This window comes from Podarcis filfolensis, assembly GCF_964270895.1.
Source record: "Podarcis filfolensis genome assembly, chromosome: 9".
NCBI classification, from domain to species: Eukaryota; Metazoa; Chordata; class Lepidosauria; order Squamata; family Lacertidae; genus Podarcis; species Podarcis filfolensis.
In genome coordinates, this window is record NC_139610.1 from 74,030,871 (window position 1) to 74,047,469 (window position 16,599).

Sequence of the window (16,599 nt, forward strand, 5' to 3'; positions counted from 1 at the left end):
CTGGGCTTGGCTTGGCTGTCTTTTTTCTCCCTGAGGCAGAGAGGGGTGAGGGGTGCAAGTCTGGAGTGTGTGTGTGTGTGTGTGTGTGTGACCCTCCAGTCCAGAGGTGGCCAACATTTTCTCTGTTAAGGGCCTTATTCCCTCAGTGGCAGGGTGGGTAAGAGCAACAAGTCAACAAGAACTCTTCCTTCCTTCCTTCCTTCCTTCCTTCCTTCCTTCCTTCCTTCCTCTCTCTCTCTCTCTTTCTCTCTCTCTCTGTCTCTCTCTCCTTCCTCCCTCTCTTTCTCCCTCCCTCCCTCCCTCCCTTCCTTCCTCTCTCTCTCTCTCTCCTCCCTCCCTCCCTTCCTCTCTCTCTCTCCCTTCCTCTTTCTTTCTTTCTTTCTTTCTTTCTTTCTTTCTTTCTTTCTCTCTCTCTCTCTCTCTCTCTCTCTCTCTCTCTCTCTCTCTCTCCTTCCTTCCTTCCTTCCTTCCTTCCTTCCTTCCTTCCTTCCCCATCTCTCTCTCCCACTGCTTTTATCTCTTTCTGCCACCCAGGGGTGCCAACTTGAATAAAACATTGGTGTGGGGGCAGGTGAACCCCACCCCGCACAATCGATCACACACTGTAGCACATGTGCACCATTTGAATGGCAATGCTCATCAACTGAGGGGGGCTGTCCCCCTCAAATATTTTATGGGGGGCAAAGTGGTGTCTCCTCCCCTCCCTGTAGTGAATTTGGGACCCCAGAGCTCCCCCAAAGAGGGGGAAGCTGGAAAGTGAAGTTAACAAGGTCGTCCACTTCAAAACTGCAGAGATGAGCTCTCTGGTTTCCCAGGGGTGACCCTCTTAAGCATCACCAAACATGCAGGAGAGATGTAATGGACCCAAAGAAATCCCTAAAATGCACATGCGTTAATAGATACCTATAGCTCCAAATGTCAACATAATTAATTACATATCCCACAAGGCCTTGCCATGGTGGGGAACAGGACTCAGTGCGTAGGAGACCCAGGTGCTTAGCTTCCTCTCTAGGTGCTAACCACGGAAAAGTGATTTCAAGTGCATGCTCCCATTGGCTCTGCCTTCTGGGTCTTCATTGTTTTCTCTTTTTTCCCTTTAAAAATCATTTTTATTAGTTTTCCAATAAAACCATCCAATTAACAAATCCATCAAATCATAATCCAATTAAAAATAATAAAATAAAATAAAAAACCAGCCAAATTACAATCCAAATTATTTATTATTAATCATGATAGTAGATAATAGATAAAAGATGATAATAAATAGGTTTCTTTATGAGGCTGGGCATAGAAAACAATTGTAGGTATAGAAAAGTAGAAAAAGGAACATACCACTCACCTCGGTAAATCCAAACACCATGATGAGAATCTCTTTGAAGTGCGAGCTTAAACACCAGGGACTATGCAATTCTGCAGATTTTTTCTCAGCCTTCTTCGGTCCAGACTATGTCTGTTTATTGTCCAAATCTAATTATTTTATCAAACAGATATTTCCGGCTTGTGAGAGTGACTTCGGAGAGTGCCAGTCGTGCTGTGCTCTGGGAACCACCAGCGTCTGGCCGCTTGCACCTTGGTGCCAGCTGACAATCTCGGACGGTCAGCGGGTCTATGAGACAGTCGTCCCCCACCCAGGGGAGTCTGCCAGGGCTAATTACCCCCATGTTGTTGTTTAGTCGTTTAGTCGTGTCCAACTCTTCGTGACCCCCTGGACCAGAGCACGCCAGGCACTCCTGTCTTCCACTGCCTCCCACAGTTTGGTCAAACTCATGCTGGTAGCTTCGAGAACACTGTCCCACCATCTCGTCCTCTGCCGTCCCCTTCTCCTTGTGCCCTCCATCTTTCCCAGCATCAGGGTCTTTTCCAGGGTGTCTTCTCTTCTCATGAGGTGGCCAAAGTCTTGGAGCCTCAGCTTCAGGATCTGTCCTTCCAATGAGCACTCAGGGCTGATTTCCTTCAGAATGGATCGGTTTGATCTTCTTGCAGTCCATGGGACTCTCAAGAGTCTCCTCCAGTACCAGAATTCAAAAGCATCCATGCTTCGGCGATCAGCCTTCTTTATGGTCCAGCTCTCACTTCCATACATCACTACTGGGAAAAACATAGCTTTAATTATATGGACCTTTGTTGGCAAGGTGATGTCTCTGCTTTTTAAGATGCTGTCTATGTTTGTCATTGCTTTTCTCCCAAGAAGCAGGCGTCTTTTAATTTTGTGGCTGCTGTCACCATCTGCAGTGATCATGGAGCCCAAGAAAGTCATATCTCTTACTGCCTCCATTTCTTCCCCTTCTATTTGCCCGGAGGTGATGGACCCAGTGGCCATGATCTTCGTTTTTTTGATGTTGAGCTTCAGACCATATTTTGTGCTCTCCTCTTTCACCCTGAATTACCGCCATGGCTGAGGTCCGATCATGCGGGAGTCAGCCATTTCTCACTGCCAGAAACAGGAAGCCAGTGGGTCTTCATTGTTTTCAAACCTGTCTTGGGGTGGACAACCGTTCCACTGGAGCACCTGTGGAGAACTTTTGGTTTTCTGGATATCGCTGAACTACAACTCCCATGATCCCTGGTTCTTGGCTTCCCAGGGCTGATGGTAATTGTCGTTCAGCGATATCTGGAGGGCCAGAGGCACCCCACACCTGATTAAGAAGATTCCTTTAGAACAGGGGACTGTTGTCCGTAATGAACCATCCCTGCGCACCACCTCACTCAAAGCAGGTGTGAAATGTCTTACCTGAGCGACATCCTTTCTCCTGGCTGATTGAATGCATCTTCTTTTTCAAAAACTGAGTCAGTGGAGCAGTTCCAAAAGGAGATCATGCCCCACAATGGTACGGGTAGCACAATCCCTGTCCCACGTCCACAACATTTTAGATATATTGCTTGCTGCTATTTATTTTTTAAAAAAACTTTTTTTAAAAAAAGAATTGCTGCTGTCCCGGTTAAGCATGGAAATGCTGGTTTCTTCCACTCTGCGATGGGCAACATCACACGAACGACCCAAAGGCAGTAACGGTACAAATACATACATATATATATGTCAGGGGCTCAGGAGCAGGAGCACAGGGGAGAGAGGAATTGGAGAGCGAAGGGGAAGAATCCGAGGGCAGCGTAGGGGAGTATGACAGTGTCCCGAGAGATTCCATGAGCTTCTCCAGCGAATCAGAAGATTCCCAGAAGGGGGCGCCGATGGTCAGGGCAAGGGGGGTCCCAGGGGGGACGCACCAGAAACAAGGAGCCAGAGGGGAACCCCAAAGCAGCAGTGGGGGATCGGGACCAGTTTCCCCACCAGAGCGTAGTGGGGGGGAAGAGTCACATGTGTCAGGGCCAGCGTCTCCTCCAGCGGGGAGAGAGAGTGAGTCAGGGCTGACCACGCCTCCAACGGAGGGGAGGTCAGTTGCAGCTAGCCTCCCCAAAGGGGGAAGCAGTGACAGCAGCAGTGAAACGGTCAGGAGGAAAGTTGCCGGCTGGGCGCGCGCGCCAAGTTCAAATGTACAGGCGTGGGGAACAGCAGGAGACCCGGATGGGGAACCAGCTCCTAAAGCCCGCCGGAGGGAGGGGAAAGGCTCAGGGGATTCAGCGTCAGAAGAGTCTAGAAAGGGCGAGACCCCAACGGACAGGCGGAACCAGAGGCGGAAAGAACAGAGGAAGAGGTGGAGTAAGCTAGAGTCTTAAACTGGTGTCTGGGGGGAGGAGACTCAGACGGAGCATCAGCGGTCTAAAGGTTGAGACGTAGAGCTGCACGCTGCGGCTCTGGAAGTGAAACTGAACTTCAATAAAGACTTTCGTATTTAACAACGAAGTGGCGTTGGTCCTTTGTGAGCTGGGACCTTGGGCAGCTCTGACAATATATAATTTATTTATTATATTTACACCCCACCAAGCTTCCCAAAGGACAAACTAGTGATAAAATAATGAATGCATTTTGAAAACTAGCCCAGCACAGATACAGCCCGGAAAAGATCTCAGCTTTAATGATGGAGAGGAGCTCCAAAGGGTTCGTGCCAAGACACCAAAGGCCCAATCCCTACATTGCAGGGGACTGATCTCCTGATATGGTGGCATCAGCAGAAGGCTCTCACCTTCAATTTGGGCATGTTGGGGTGAGGTGATCTTTTACATATTCAGCTTCCATGCTTCATATGGTTTACAGTGGTACCTTGGTTCTCAAACGCCTTGGTACTCAAGCAACTTGGAACCCAAACAATGCAAAACCAGAAGTAAGTTTTCCGGTTTGCAAAAATTTTTTGGAAGCCAAACGTGCTCTGTTTTGGGTGTTACCCTTCCGATTTGAGTGCCACACTCCCGTTTTGAGTGTCACGCTGAGGTCTGTCTGTTTTTGCTATTTATTTTGCTTTTTTACAGTGGTACCTCTGGTTACAAACGGGATCCGTTCCGGAGCCCCGTTCGCAACCTGAGCAGAACGCAACCCGTGTCTGCGCGTCTGCACTGGTCGCGATTCGCCGCTTCTGCGCATGAGCGTGACGTCGTTTTGAGCGTATGTGCATGCGCAAGTGGTGAAACCTGGAAGTAACCCTTTCCAGTACTTCTGGGTCGCCGCGGGATGCAACCTGAAAACGCTCAACCAGAAGCAAATGCAACACAAGGTATGACTGTATTTTTGTGGCTCTTTTTTGTTTTGTTTTTGTGACTGTATGAAACCCAGTTCAGCTACTGATTGATTGTGTGACTGCAGTACATTGTTCATTGCTTTCATTTTATGGATCCATGGTCTCGTCAGATAGTAAAATTCATGTTAAATTGCTGTTTTAGGGGTTGTTTTCAAAAGTTTGAGACTGATTAATCCATTTTGCATTACTTTCTATGGGAAAGCACGCCTTGCTTTTGGAATGCTTTGGTTTTGGAACGGACTTCCGGAACAGATTAAGTTTTGAGAACCAAGGTACCACTGTGCACTAAAATCAGTACACTGGACCTATCCTGTGTTATGTACTGAGTTGAATAGGATCCAAAAGGCAGCAGTCTGATTGGTCCTAGAACAATAGGGTCCAGAATGCAGCAGTCTGATTGGTCCACAGGAGCCACCCAATCCAGCTCCAGGTGGAAGTGAATCCGCAACCTGATTGGCCTACAGGTGAATCCCAGAATTAGCCAATCATGTGGGGCCCATTGTGTAAATAATGTATATAAAGCAGACATTCTGGGGGAACTTCCATTCCTCCTCACCACTATGAGCTGAATAAAGAGCATGAAATCCACTCTCGACTCCAAGCATATTTCATCTTGGTAGCCAGAGGTGCCAGCTTGCAAGGGCGATGCGTGGGTGGGTGGGTGGCAATGTTGCACACATAACATTGGGAGGAGCCGGGGTGGAGCCAAGGTTTCAGAGATGTGGTTGAGTCAGATGCCGGGGAAGAGTCTGACATGGGAGATGAGAGAATGCAGTCACAGTTAGAACAAGAATGGGTTAGTTTGGCCCTGCTTCCTCCAGAGTTCCCAGCCACAGACAGACAAGCAGCCTCGGAAGGGGAGGAAACAGACAGCCTTGAGGGGCTTGCTATGCAACCAGAAGGGAGGCAGCATGTAGAGGACTCCTCATTTGAGAGTGGATGAGAAATCCACCCCACCTCCCTGCTCTAGGAGGGCTGAAAGGGTGAAATTACAACGGAAGTGCAAAAGGGAGGAGGATGGGGTGTTGGCGTGCTCCGTGTTGCAGCAGGGGTGGAGATTCAGAGTGAGCAACTCGTGACCAAACGGTGGGTGGCCTGGTGCTGCTCTCTGCGTGTAAATTGTAAATAAACGTACCATAAAACTGCCAGAGGCTCATTAGTTCTTGTTGGCCTTGCTCGTGTTGGCCTGAGATCCGGACACAAACATGGCGGCTGCATGGCTTCAATGGCTGGTGACTTCACGACCACTTCTTGTCACCGTCTCTTTCCCCTCCAAGGCAGAGGAGAAGGAGCCAGCCACCAGACCTGTGCTCCAGTCGGCTCCTTGCTTCACCTCCGTGCTCTCCCCCCATAAATGTTTTTATTAGCAATTTCAACATAACATATCAAAACATATCATATTATTTTCTCCCCTTTCCCCCCCAAACCCTCCCTCCCCTCCTCCAAAGACTTCCCTCAGCTCCTCTCTCTGATTTCTCAGCACATATTATTCTCTGCATACTGTAGCATTGTATAAATCTTTACATTATCTGTCTACCATGTTATCAATCAACAAATTTGTGTGTGTTTATTCAAAACCTGCCAAGGAGTCCAATTCATTTTTTTTGTCTTTTTAAGTAACTTGTGAAAAGTTCCCATTCTGCTTTAAAGTCACAGCTGTCCTTATCTCACAGTTTGTATGTCAGTTTAGCCAATTCTGTGTAGTTCATAAATTTCTCTTGCCACTGTTCTTTTTTCGGGGTTTCCTCATTCTTCCATCCTTGTGCTATCAAGACTCTTGCTGCTGTTGTTGCATAGATAAATAAATTCTTTGTTTTCCTTGGCAGGTCTTGTCCTACAATCCCTAAAAAAAATGCTTCTGGTTTTTTAACAAATGTCATTTTAAACATTTTCTTCAATTCATTATGTATCATTCCGCCCCCCCTTTAACTTCTCGACATTCCCACCACATATGATAAAAAGTCCCTTCTTTTTCTTTACACTTCCAACATGTATTTGACCTGTGCTTTTTGGATACCACCACCACCACCACCATGTATTATTTACACCCAGCCCATCTGGGTGGCTCCTAACAGAATTAATAATAATAATAATAATAATAATAATAATAATAATAATGGGATAAAACATCAAACATTAAAAGCTTCCCTAAACAGGGCTGCCTTTAGCTGTCTTCTAAAAGTCAGATAGCTTTTTATTTCCTTGACATCTGATGGGAGGGTGTTCCGCAAGGAGGGCGCCACTACCGAGAAGGCCCTCTGCCTGGTTCCCTGTAGCTTCACTTCTTGCAGTGAGGAAACTGCCAGAAGGCCCTCAGAGCTGGACCTCAGTGTCCGGGCTGAACGATGGGGGTGGAGACATTCCTTCAGATATACCGGGCCGAAGCCGGGGTTTTTTTGGGGGGAGCATCCCCTAGCCCAAAATGAAGGGGATATCAGAATGGGCTTGACCCCCAGGAGTTGGTACCCCTGCTGGTAGCAAACAGGGAATCAGTGCAATTCTTTCACCAGCAAGGGAATGTGGTAGAACATCTGGAAAACAGGGACACTTAGAGGGTCTGTGAATGGGTCTCACTCTGTATATGGCAGCTTCCTGTGATCCTGTGCCTTTGATCTAACTGGGTGAAGGAGCTGAGATGCTTCCACCACCTGGCCCCTTTTAGCCAGCCTCTGGGCTACCCAACCTAATTTATGACATCAGCGCCAGGTGATGTGGTCATCAGCTTGCTTGTCCCACCGGGATAATGGACCTTGCAGAGGCCACAAGAGCTGTTTGGCTGGCAAGAGCTGGAGCCCAGCTGAGAGGGGAAAGATCTGGATGAAGGAATGAAGACAGGCTGCGTGTGGGAGGACAACACCCAGGGATAGAAATGGCTCGTTCAGAAGGCAGCCGGTGAGTAGGAGATTGCCGCAGTGCCTCTGTATGTGGGGCTCATAGGGTGATTCTCAGTGGGCAAATCCCAACACTAGAACTCATAGACTCCAACAGATGACTGGAGACAGATGAATGCCAACAAAGTAGAGTGGCCTAGTTTATGTACAATCCCTGTATCACCTAAACAGGTGAACATGAGGCATGCTCAGAGTCCAAAATACCTCTCTTGGGCTTGCCAATCAGAAAGTTCAGTGGTTCAAATCCCCACAACAGGTTGAGCTCCCGTTGCTCTGTCCCAGCTCCTGCAAACCTAGCAGTTTGAAAGCACACCAGTGCAAGTAGATAAATAGGTACCACTGTGGCAGGAAGGTAAATGGCGCTTCCGTGTGCTCTGGCTTCCATCACAGTGTCCCTTTGCACCAGAAGCGGTTTAGAAGCTGGCCACATGACCCGGAAAGCTGTCTGTGGACAAATGCCGGCTCCCTCAGCCTGAAAGCGAGATGAGCGCCACAACTCCATAGTTGCCTTTGACTGGACTTAACCGTCCAGGGGTTCTTTACCATTTTTGTGTGATGAATGTGGCCTGAGAGAGTTCAGAAGGCCAGCTGGAGAGGGCTGCATAATGTCTATGGAAGATCTGTTCCTCGATCCAGACCTGGATTCTGGATTGCTTAGCCTGGAGGGCTAAATTCAGCCCCCTAGGACTGAGATCTCTCACTTCTGGTTTATACATACCCTTCAACATTCCTCCGATGAAAATAGGGATGTCCTATTCAACAGCAGCAGCAGCAGCAACAACAACTGTATTATTTATATCCCGCCCATCTGATTGGGTTTCCCCAGCCACTCTGGACGGCTTCCAACATATATAAAAACATAATAAAACATTAAACATTAAAAACCTTCCCTACACAGGGCTGCCTTCAGATGTCTTCTAAAGGTTGTATAGTTACTGATCCCTTAGCTTGGGGGTCACATAACTCCAGACCCTCCAACATTTCTCCAATGAAAATAGGAATTTCCTAAGGTAACCTAGGGATGCGGGTGGTGCTGTGGTCTAAACCACTGAGCCTCTTGGGCTTGCTGATCAGAAGGTTGGCGGTTTGAATCCCCGCAACGGGGTGAGCTCCCATTTTGAGTGATTTGCTTCCAGTTTGAGTGTCACACGTCCTTTTTGAGTGTTACACTGAGGTCTATCTGTTTTTGCTATTTATTTTGCATTTTTGTTTTTGCGGCTCTCTTTTGTTGGTTTTTGTGACTGTGTGGAATCCAGTTCAGCTACTGATTGATTGATTGATTGTGTGACTGCAGTACATTGCTTATTGCTTTCCCTTTATGGATCAGTGGTCTCATCAGATAGTAAAATCCATGTTAAACTGCTGTTTTAGGGGTTGTTTTTAAAAGTCTGGGACGGATTAATCCATTTCTATGGGAAAGCGCGCCTTGGTTTTGGAACGCTTTGGTTTTGAAACAGACTTCCGGGACGGATTAAGTTTGTGGACCAAGGTGCCACTGTAATTCACAATCCGTTCCTTCTATTTCGTTCCCTGCCAGCTGTTGCTTTATCAATAAATCACATACCCTTAAAGAGCAAACGAGGTCACGCGTTCCCTTGCCTCCGTTTCTGCCCCCTCTAGGCTGAATGTGTCACCCGAGGAGAAGGCCCCTCTGTCTCCGAGGTCGAAGACCTTCTTCGGACTGCGTTCCATCGCAAGCAAGATCCTGGGGGCCCTGGAGCAGACGCTGCTCATTCTGGCCGTGCTGGTCTACAGCATCTTCCTGGCGGAGATCATGTTCCACGTTGTCGTCTCCCTCTCCATCCCACTCGCCGTCTTGCATGACCGCATGGTCCCTGCTTCCCTGGTCTTCATGGATGCCTTGGCTCCCGCCACAGAAGTTTTCTACAACGAAGTGCTCGGGGCCCTTCTGATTTTCCTGGGTGCCTTGCTGCTGCCGCTGACCGCTGGCTGCTGCCTGCACCTCTTCCTGCTCCCCAGCTATTTCAGGCTGCTGCGGCTGGCCTGGTGAGGACAGCGGTCCTGAGAATCCAGCTCAATACAAGCAACATGAACCAGCCGCATGGTCTGAGCTCCTGCTTGCGTGGCTAAATAAGGCCACAACTTTATTGGTTACAGGTGATGAGTGGTATTGGCTTAGGCATTGGTCCTAACCGACTATATCCGACTTCAGCCCGTCCAGTTGAAGTCTGGGAAGGGTTAACCACCAGCAGGGGGAGTCCTGCTGATGCACATCAACTAGGAACTCCCCTGGGGTCACCGATAGGGGGCGTGCCTTAGGCCCTCACCTCCCCAGGCTTCGGACAGGGCCACACCCCCTGGAATCCATTAATGGACTTCCCTTCAATATGCGGGGCTGGTGATGGTGCTACCTCCCCTTTTCCACCTACAGAACAATACCAATGCCTAATCGCCAATACCAAGAAAGTTGTGACGATTTGCTATGAGGTAGGTGAAAACCAGGGATGCGGGTGGCGCTGCGGGTTAAACCACAGAGCCTAGGACTTGCTGATCAGAAGGTTGCAGGCTGCTAAAGCTTTTGTCCTGTTTAACCCACTTGCAAAGCGCCCTCCTCTCTCTACTCCTCTTGCAGCGAAGACTTCACACTGCTAAATAAGTTTAAACGCTTTACTTTCAAATTCAAAGGTCAGATTCATGCATTTATTCAAGCAGCAGCAAGGAGAACACAGGCAGAATACTCTTGGATAGGAAATACAGCAACATAGCTTCAAACACATGCTCTGAGCTTGCAGCTTGCTTAGACACATCTTCCATGGTCAGTTACATGTTGTGGAGATAGAGGGAAGAGAAGGTTTCACTGCCACCTACGGTACATTGGAGAAGAGGGGGTTGACCTAGCTGTGTCTAGGAATTTCACTCCATGGTCTTAACCCCTTCATGCACTAACTTGTCTCATACATAGTTATGTTTGACTGCAATTTTCCCCAAACAGTAGGATGGACATTCAACAATGCCTGTTGCTCAACAGTGCAACAGGCTCCCTCAAAAGATAGTGGACTCTCTGTTTCATTAGGGGTCTTTACAAGCAGAGGCTGGATGTGTCAGGAATTAGGGGTTAGCAGATTTCCTACAACAATCACCAGGAAACCATGCTCATGTTGGGACGACTTGGAACCATATTGGCCTTTTGCACTTCAGAATCACACGGTTGGCTCAAGAATGCAGCCATGCTGACTTTGAATCTTCTCAGGTTGGGTGGCATCTCTCTGAAGGGCTGGCGACCCAAATGATGCTTACCACCAAAGCCTAAACCATTGAACACCCACGTCCAGTGGCTTTTAGCACCATCTCAAACAGCAGTGACAATGCACTGCTGGACTTGCCTCCCAGTGCCCTTTCCTCACTTCCTGCCAGCCTGGAGTCAGCTGGGCCTTCCAATAAGACCACACCCATTTGTGACATCACTGGAAGGAAGCATGACAGGGTGACAGAGGTGCCATGCTCACACAGCCCTGGCAGGGGCCCAAGGCTGTTGAGGAACCATGGCAGGAGAGAGGGCTCCACGCATTTGGAAGACGGACAGAGGTCGGGCGTGAGGTCAGGCAGGCAGGCCAATGGGACAGCAGGCAAGGTGCAGATGGTGCGAGGAACAAGGTGGGTCCACTTCACTGCATCGGGCAAGTCAGGTTAGAAGCAGGAAGGATCCCTCTCACCTGTTTGCCTTTTGCTCTCTAGCATTGTTGCCACTCCCTGGTCCCCGAGTCCTGGGACTTCACAGAGTAATAATAATAATAATAATAATAATAATAATAATAATAATAATTGTAGGGATAATAATAATTGTAGGGATGATCGCTGGGTGCGGAGCACACTCCCTGCCCACAGGCAGCCTCAGCTGTGTGCATGCGTGACCTTGGGGTGTGGGGCACACTCCCCCCACAGATAAAGCCACAGCTTTCTGAACATCTTGCCCTCTGTCTAACCTTTTGCGGTCTCAGTAGTCTGTGGTGTCCTGTCTGTAACCTTTGTCTCTGAGACCTTTGTCTCAGGTGGAAACAGGTGCCAAAATAGCTTTGTACCACCCCACAATCTCGGGACTGGCAGACTTGTAAAGGCCACAGCCCAAAATGTATCTGCCTGGGTTTGCATATTGTGTCAATAAAAGGAGCCTCCACAGAGCTGGCCGGCAGCTTGCTTGCAGCTCACCTGCATGCAGCTCACCTGCATTATCAACTCCTGCCTCATGTCCTTCACTTCAATAATAATAATAAATTTTATTTATACCCCGACCTCCCCAGCCAGAGCTGGGCTCAGGGCGGCTGACACCAATAAAATCACAGTAAAAACATAATAGGGGAAAAAGAGGAGGGGGGGAACCCAATTTAAAATACAGGTTAAAATGCAATTTAAAATGCAGCCTCATTTTAAAATAGCCGATAAATCAAGACCATAAGGGGAGGGAAACAGAAGGGTCAGACCGAGTCTAAGCCAAAGGCCAGGCAGAACAGCTCTGTCTTGCAGGCCCTGTGGAAAGATGTCAAGTCCTTCAGGGCCCTAGTCTCTTGTGACAGAGCGTTCCACCGAGTCGGGGCCAGTGCTGAAAAGGCCCTGGACCTAGTTGAAACCAATCTAACCACCTTGCGACTTGGGACCTCCAAAATGTTGTCATTTGTGGATCTTAAGGTCCTCCGCGGGGCATACCAGGAGAGGCGGTCCCTTAGGTACGTGGGTCCTAGGCCACATAGGACTTTAAAGGTCAAAACCTTTAGCCATAGCATTGTAGGTACTCCCAGGAGCCATCTAGTCCAAACCCCTGCAGTGCAGGAATCCCAGCTGAAGAACTCCTGACAAATGGCCACTTTCCCTTGCGGTTTAGCGTTGAATTAGAACAAATGGCAGTTGGGTGGACGAGCCCTTTCAGAAAGTTGGCTTGACTCAAAGAAATCAGGCAGGAGATGCCTTGCCCAATGCTTGTTATTATTACCTGGTTTGGGGAATCTTCTCTATCTGGCTAAATTACTGCCTGGGAGGCAGATGTGGAGAACCTTTGGCACCTCCAGAGGTAGCTGACCCACACCTCCAGGTGTTGCTAAGCTCATCTCTAAACTACAACTCTAAACACATCGGGGATGATGGGAGTTGTAGTTCAGCAACATCTGTTTGGCCAGAGTCTCCCCACACCTGCCTCAAAGGCTCTCGAGCAGAGATACAAAATCTCTCCTTCGTTACAGGCTTTTAAGCATAGGTTGGATGGCCATCTATCATGGATGCTTCAGTTGAGATTCCTGCATTGCAGGGGGTTGGGCTGGATAACCCTCAGGGTCCCTTTCAACTCTACAATTCTATGATTCCATGATGCCATGAATAATGATCAGAAAGGAAAGGGAAGGCGATGAAGGACTGGAGATTTATGGCTTTTCAGCGGTGGTGATGAACCAAGGACTTATTGGAAGAGGTGTCATGATCAGGGGGCGAATAAAGGCGTCATGACACCCAGGGCGGGGTGTCGCTACATAGGGTGCATATGCGGAGCCGCTATGTACGACACATGCGCTGTATGTAGTGATGCTGCACATGAGCTGTACATAGCGGTTTGCAGCCAGCGTTGGGATCCTGTGCTTGCGGATGCAGCCGTGAACGGAGGATCCTCCATATGTGGTTGCGGCGGCGTGATGGCTGCTTGCGCCTCCGCGAGCCCCTGCGGGGTGCCTTCTTGTCACCCCACCCCGGACATGGCACCTGGGACACACCGCCCCTCACCCCCCGTTGCGACGCCACTGGTCGTGATCTGGGGTCGTAGGAGGTTGAAGACCCGCTCCTGTTTCTACAGCAGGGTTCCTGATTCCAGGCTTCTAGAGCCACCCATTCAGCAAGAAAGGGGATTTTCTCTAGCCACTGAGAGGAAGGCTTCTTGTGCTGATGGGAGCCAATCAGAGTGAAAGGAGGTGAGTCGGCCACTGAGGATTGGCTCCTAGGGTCACTCTGGAGAAAGTGTTTGGGAAGAACATTGCTGAGTTGTTTTTCTGTATGCTGTAAAGCCAAGGACTGAGGAACACTGAAAACACAAGGCGCTTCCATTACAAGAAAAATGGTGCTCAAGTTCTGCTGTGTATAGGAAAATACAAGTCAATTAGGAAAAACAAGATTAAAGGTAAAGGTACCCCTGCCCGTACGGGCCAGTCGTGTCCGACTCTAGGGTTGTGCGCCCATCTCACTTAAGAGGCCGGGGGCCAGCGCTGTCCGGAGACACTTCCGGGTCACGTGGCCAGCGTGACAAAGCTGCTCTGGCGAGCCAGCACCAGCGCAGCACACGGAAACGCCATTTACCTTCCCGCTATAAAGCGGTACCTATTTATCTACTTGCACTTAAGGGTGCTTTCAAACTGCTAGGTGGGCAGGAGCTGGGACCGAAAGATGGGAGCTCACCTCGCCGCGGGGATTCGAACCGCCGACCATACGATCGGCAAGTCCTAGGCACTGAGGTTTTACCCACAGCGCCACCCGCGTCTCTCTACAAGTCAATTAGGAAAAACAAGATTGGAGCACTCCAAATCGTATGTCCATGTACATGCATGGAAAATAGTGGCTCTAGCTGAAAGGTAACATGTAGAGATCTGCAGAGATGGTTGCAATGCGTCTCTAATTATTACAGTGATACCTCAGGTTACAGACGGTTCAGGTTGCGTTTTTTTGGGTTATGGACCTGCCGAAACCCAGAAGCACCAGAACAGGTTACTTCCGGGTTTCAGGGGTCGTGCATGCACAGAAGCGCTAAATCACAACCTGCTCATGTGCAGACACGCCACTGCGGGTTGCGAACGCTGCAGGTTGCGAACGTGCCTCCCACACAGATCACATTCGCAGCCCGAGCGTTCACTGTATTATTGTATAATTATGAGCTATGGGTACAATCTTAGAAGCTCGTATAATTTTAGAAGGGGATGTGGCTGTGGCTATAAAGTAGAGGAACCTTTCATTCCTGAACTTATCACTGCTCTACTGCTTATTGGTTGCAAATGTTTGGAAATCTGTAAAGTCATTGCACAAGTATGGAGACTGATACAGGCCACAGGATTCAGTATCCAGAGAATTCCAGAATCAAGGCATGTTTAAATCCTAGGTGGAATCTACACGCGTATAAAAACCGTTCTGAAAATGCTTTAAAAAATAAAATATTGAATTTTCCATAAGGCTCACTATCGCCATCTAGTGCCACATTGCATATTGCACTTAAAACACACCTGAAACATTTTATATGCAGCTGTGTAGCTGAGTCCCTACCCTTCATTTTGTTTAGAATTTTAGGATGGCGTCCAATCAGTTATATCATTGCAAAAGGCAGACGCGGCAGGAAGCAGATGGGCAACTGTCTTTCCTCCAATCCATGTTTCGTGCTCCCATGATCCTCCAGTCCTCTCTCTCTTCCCTCTCAGGGACGGTGCCACAGCTGAGGAGTCTCCACAGCCAACTGCCCACGCTGAGTGAGCTCCCGGGCAGACCCTTTGGCAGAGCATGGCCTTCCGCATCACCGTGAGAGGCATCTTCCGCTGCTTCCGGAAGCTTCTCTCCATCATCTTCACACTCCTCTTCTGCGACCTCCTCCTCCGCATAAGCTTCGTCCTCCTCTTCTTCCTCCTCCTCCCCTTCTTCATCATCTACGACCATGTGATCCCCTCCATCGTCTTGTTCGCCAGGTCGACTCGGCCCATCTTGGACACCTTCTTTGGGCGGCTGCTTCCCTCGCTCTTCGCCTTCGTCCTCTCCCTGGTCCCTCCCATCCTCATCTTCTTCTTCACAAAGAGGATCCTAATACCGGTCTCCATCAAAATCTTCCAGCTCACATGGTAAACGGCCCTCCTGGCCGAACTTCTCCGAATAAAACAGTCCAAAGTTATAACCTCACGATGGATCTCCTTTCCCGTTCAGCTTGCAGGGTGCTGCGGAGGCAAAGGGAGATTCGTGTATCGCCTTCCGAGCTCTGAAATGTCGGGGATTGGATCCAAAAGGCCCCACAGCTATGAGGAGAGAGAGTTGCACAGTTTGAATACGTGCGGCCTGGGGGCTGGGAGCTCAGGCAGAGCGACTGAGGGTGGCTGAGGGGGACGTGATTGGCATGATACTGGCTCCGAACCGGGCAGCACTGGGCCTGCAGGGCACCCAAGCCACCGAGTCCCTCGTAGGCGTCCTCCAGCTTGTAGGCAGCTGGGAGGATGTCGGCTTGGGTGCCCTGCAAGCCCAGCGCCACTTGGGGGGCTGGCATGTGCCTGCTGCATCCTTCTTGACTGCCAGAGGGTGGCTGGGGGAGGGGAATGCAGCAGCTCAGGGGCATTGTGAGCCCGGCCCTGTGCTGCTTTTGTGAGCAGTGCATAATAATAATAATAATAATAATAATAATAATAATAATAATAATTTATTTGTACCCTGCCCATCTGGTTGGGTTCCCCCAGCCACTCTGGGTGGCTTCCAACAAAATATTAAAAGTACATTAAAATGTCACACATTAAAAACTTCCTTGAACAGGGCTGCCTTCAGATGTCTTCTAAATGTCAGGTAGTTGTTTATCTCTTTGACATCTGGTAGAAGGGCGTTCCACAGGGTGGGTGCCACCACCGAGAAGGCACTCTGCCTGGTTCCCTGTAACTTTGCTTCTCGCAATGAGGGAACCGCCAGAAGGCCCTCAGCGCTGGACCTCAGAATCTGGGTTGAATGATGGAGGTGGAGACGCTCCTTCAGGTATACTGGATTGAGGCCATTCAGGGCTTTAAAGGTCAACACCAACACTTTGAATTGTGCTCAGAAATGTGCTGGGAGCCAATGTAGGTCTTTCAAGACTGGTGTTATGTGGTCTTGGCGGTCACTCCCAGTCACCAGTCTGACTGCCGCATTCTGGATTAGTTGTAGTTTCCGGATCACCTTCAAAGGTAGCCCCACATAGAGCGCATTGCAGTAATCCAAGCGGGAGATAACCAGAGCATGCACCACTCTGGCCAGACAGTCTGCAGGCAGGGAGGGTCTCAGCCTGCATACCAGGTGGAGCTTGTAGACAGCCACCCTGGACACAGAATTAACCCTTGGTGTCCCTTCCAACCCTTCAATGCTGTGATTCTAAAGCTCAATCT

General features: G+C 49.2%; 1 protein-coding gene and 2 long non-coding RNA genes across 3 annotated transcripts; 2 read left to right on the plus strand and 1 right to left on the minus strand.

Annotated features, from left to right (window-relative positions):
* Positions 1–7,367: 7,367 nt before the first annotated feature.
* Positions 7,368–9,576, plus strand: LOC310742719 (uncharacterized protein). The gene is made up of 2 exons (XM_083572143.1): positions 7,368–7,520; positions 9,140–9,576. The coding sequence occupies exons 1-2, from the start codon at positions 7,498–7,500 to the stop codon at positions 9,528–9,530; spliced, it is 414 nt and encodes a 137-aa protein (XP_083428269.1). The 5' UTR covers positions 7,368–7,497; the 3' UTR covers positions 9,531–9,576.
* Positions 9,577–10,158: 582 nt separating this feature from the next.
* Positions 10,159–10,907, minus strand: LOC310742597. The gene is made up of 2 exons (XR_014538595.1): positions 10,778–10,907; positions 10,159–10,344 (listed from the first exon to the last, which is right to left on the minus strand). It is a non-coding gene; the product is annotated as an uncharacterized lncRNA (long non-coding RNA).
* A 60-nt stretch (positions 10,908–10,967) lies between these two features.
* On the plus strand, positions 10,968–15,382 carry LOC310742499. Its single transcript, XR_014538467.1, has 2 exons — positions 10,968–11,134; positions 14,914–15,382. It is a non-coding gene; the product is annotated as an uncharacterized lncRNA (long non-coding RNA).
* Positions 15,383–16,599: the final 1,217 nt, after the last annotated feature.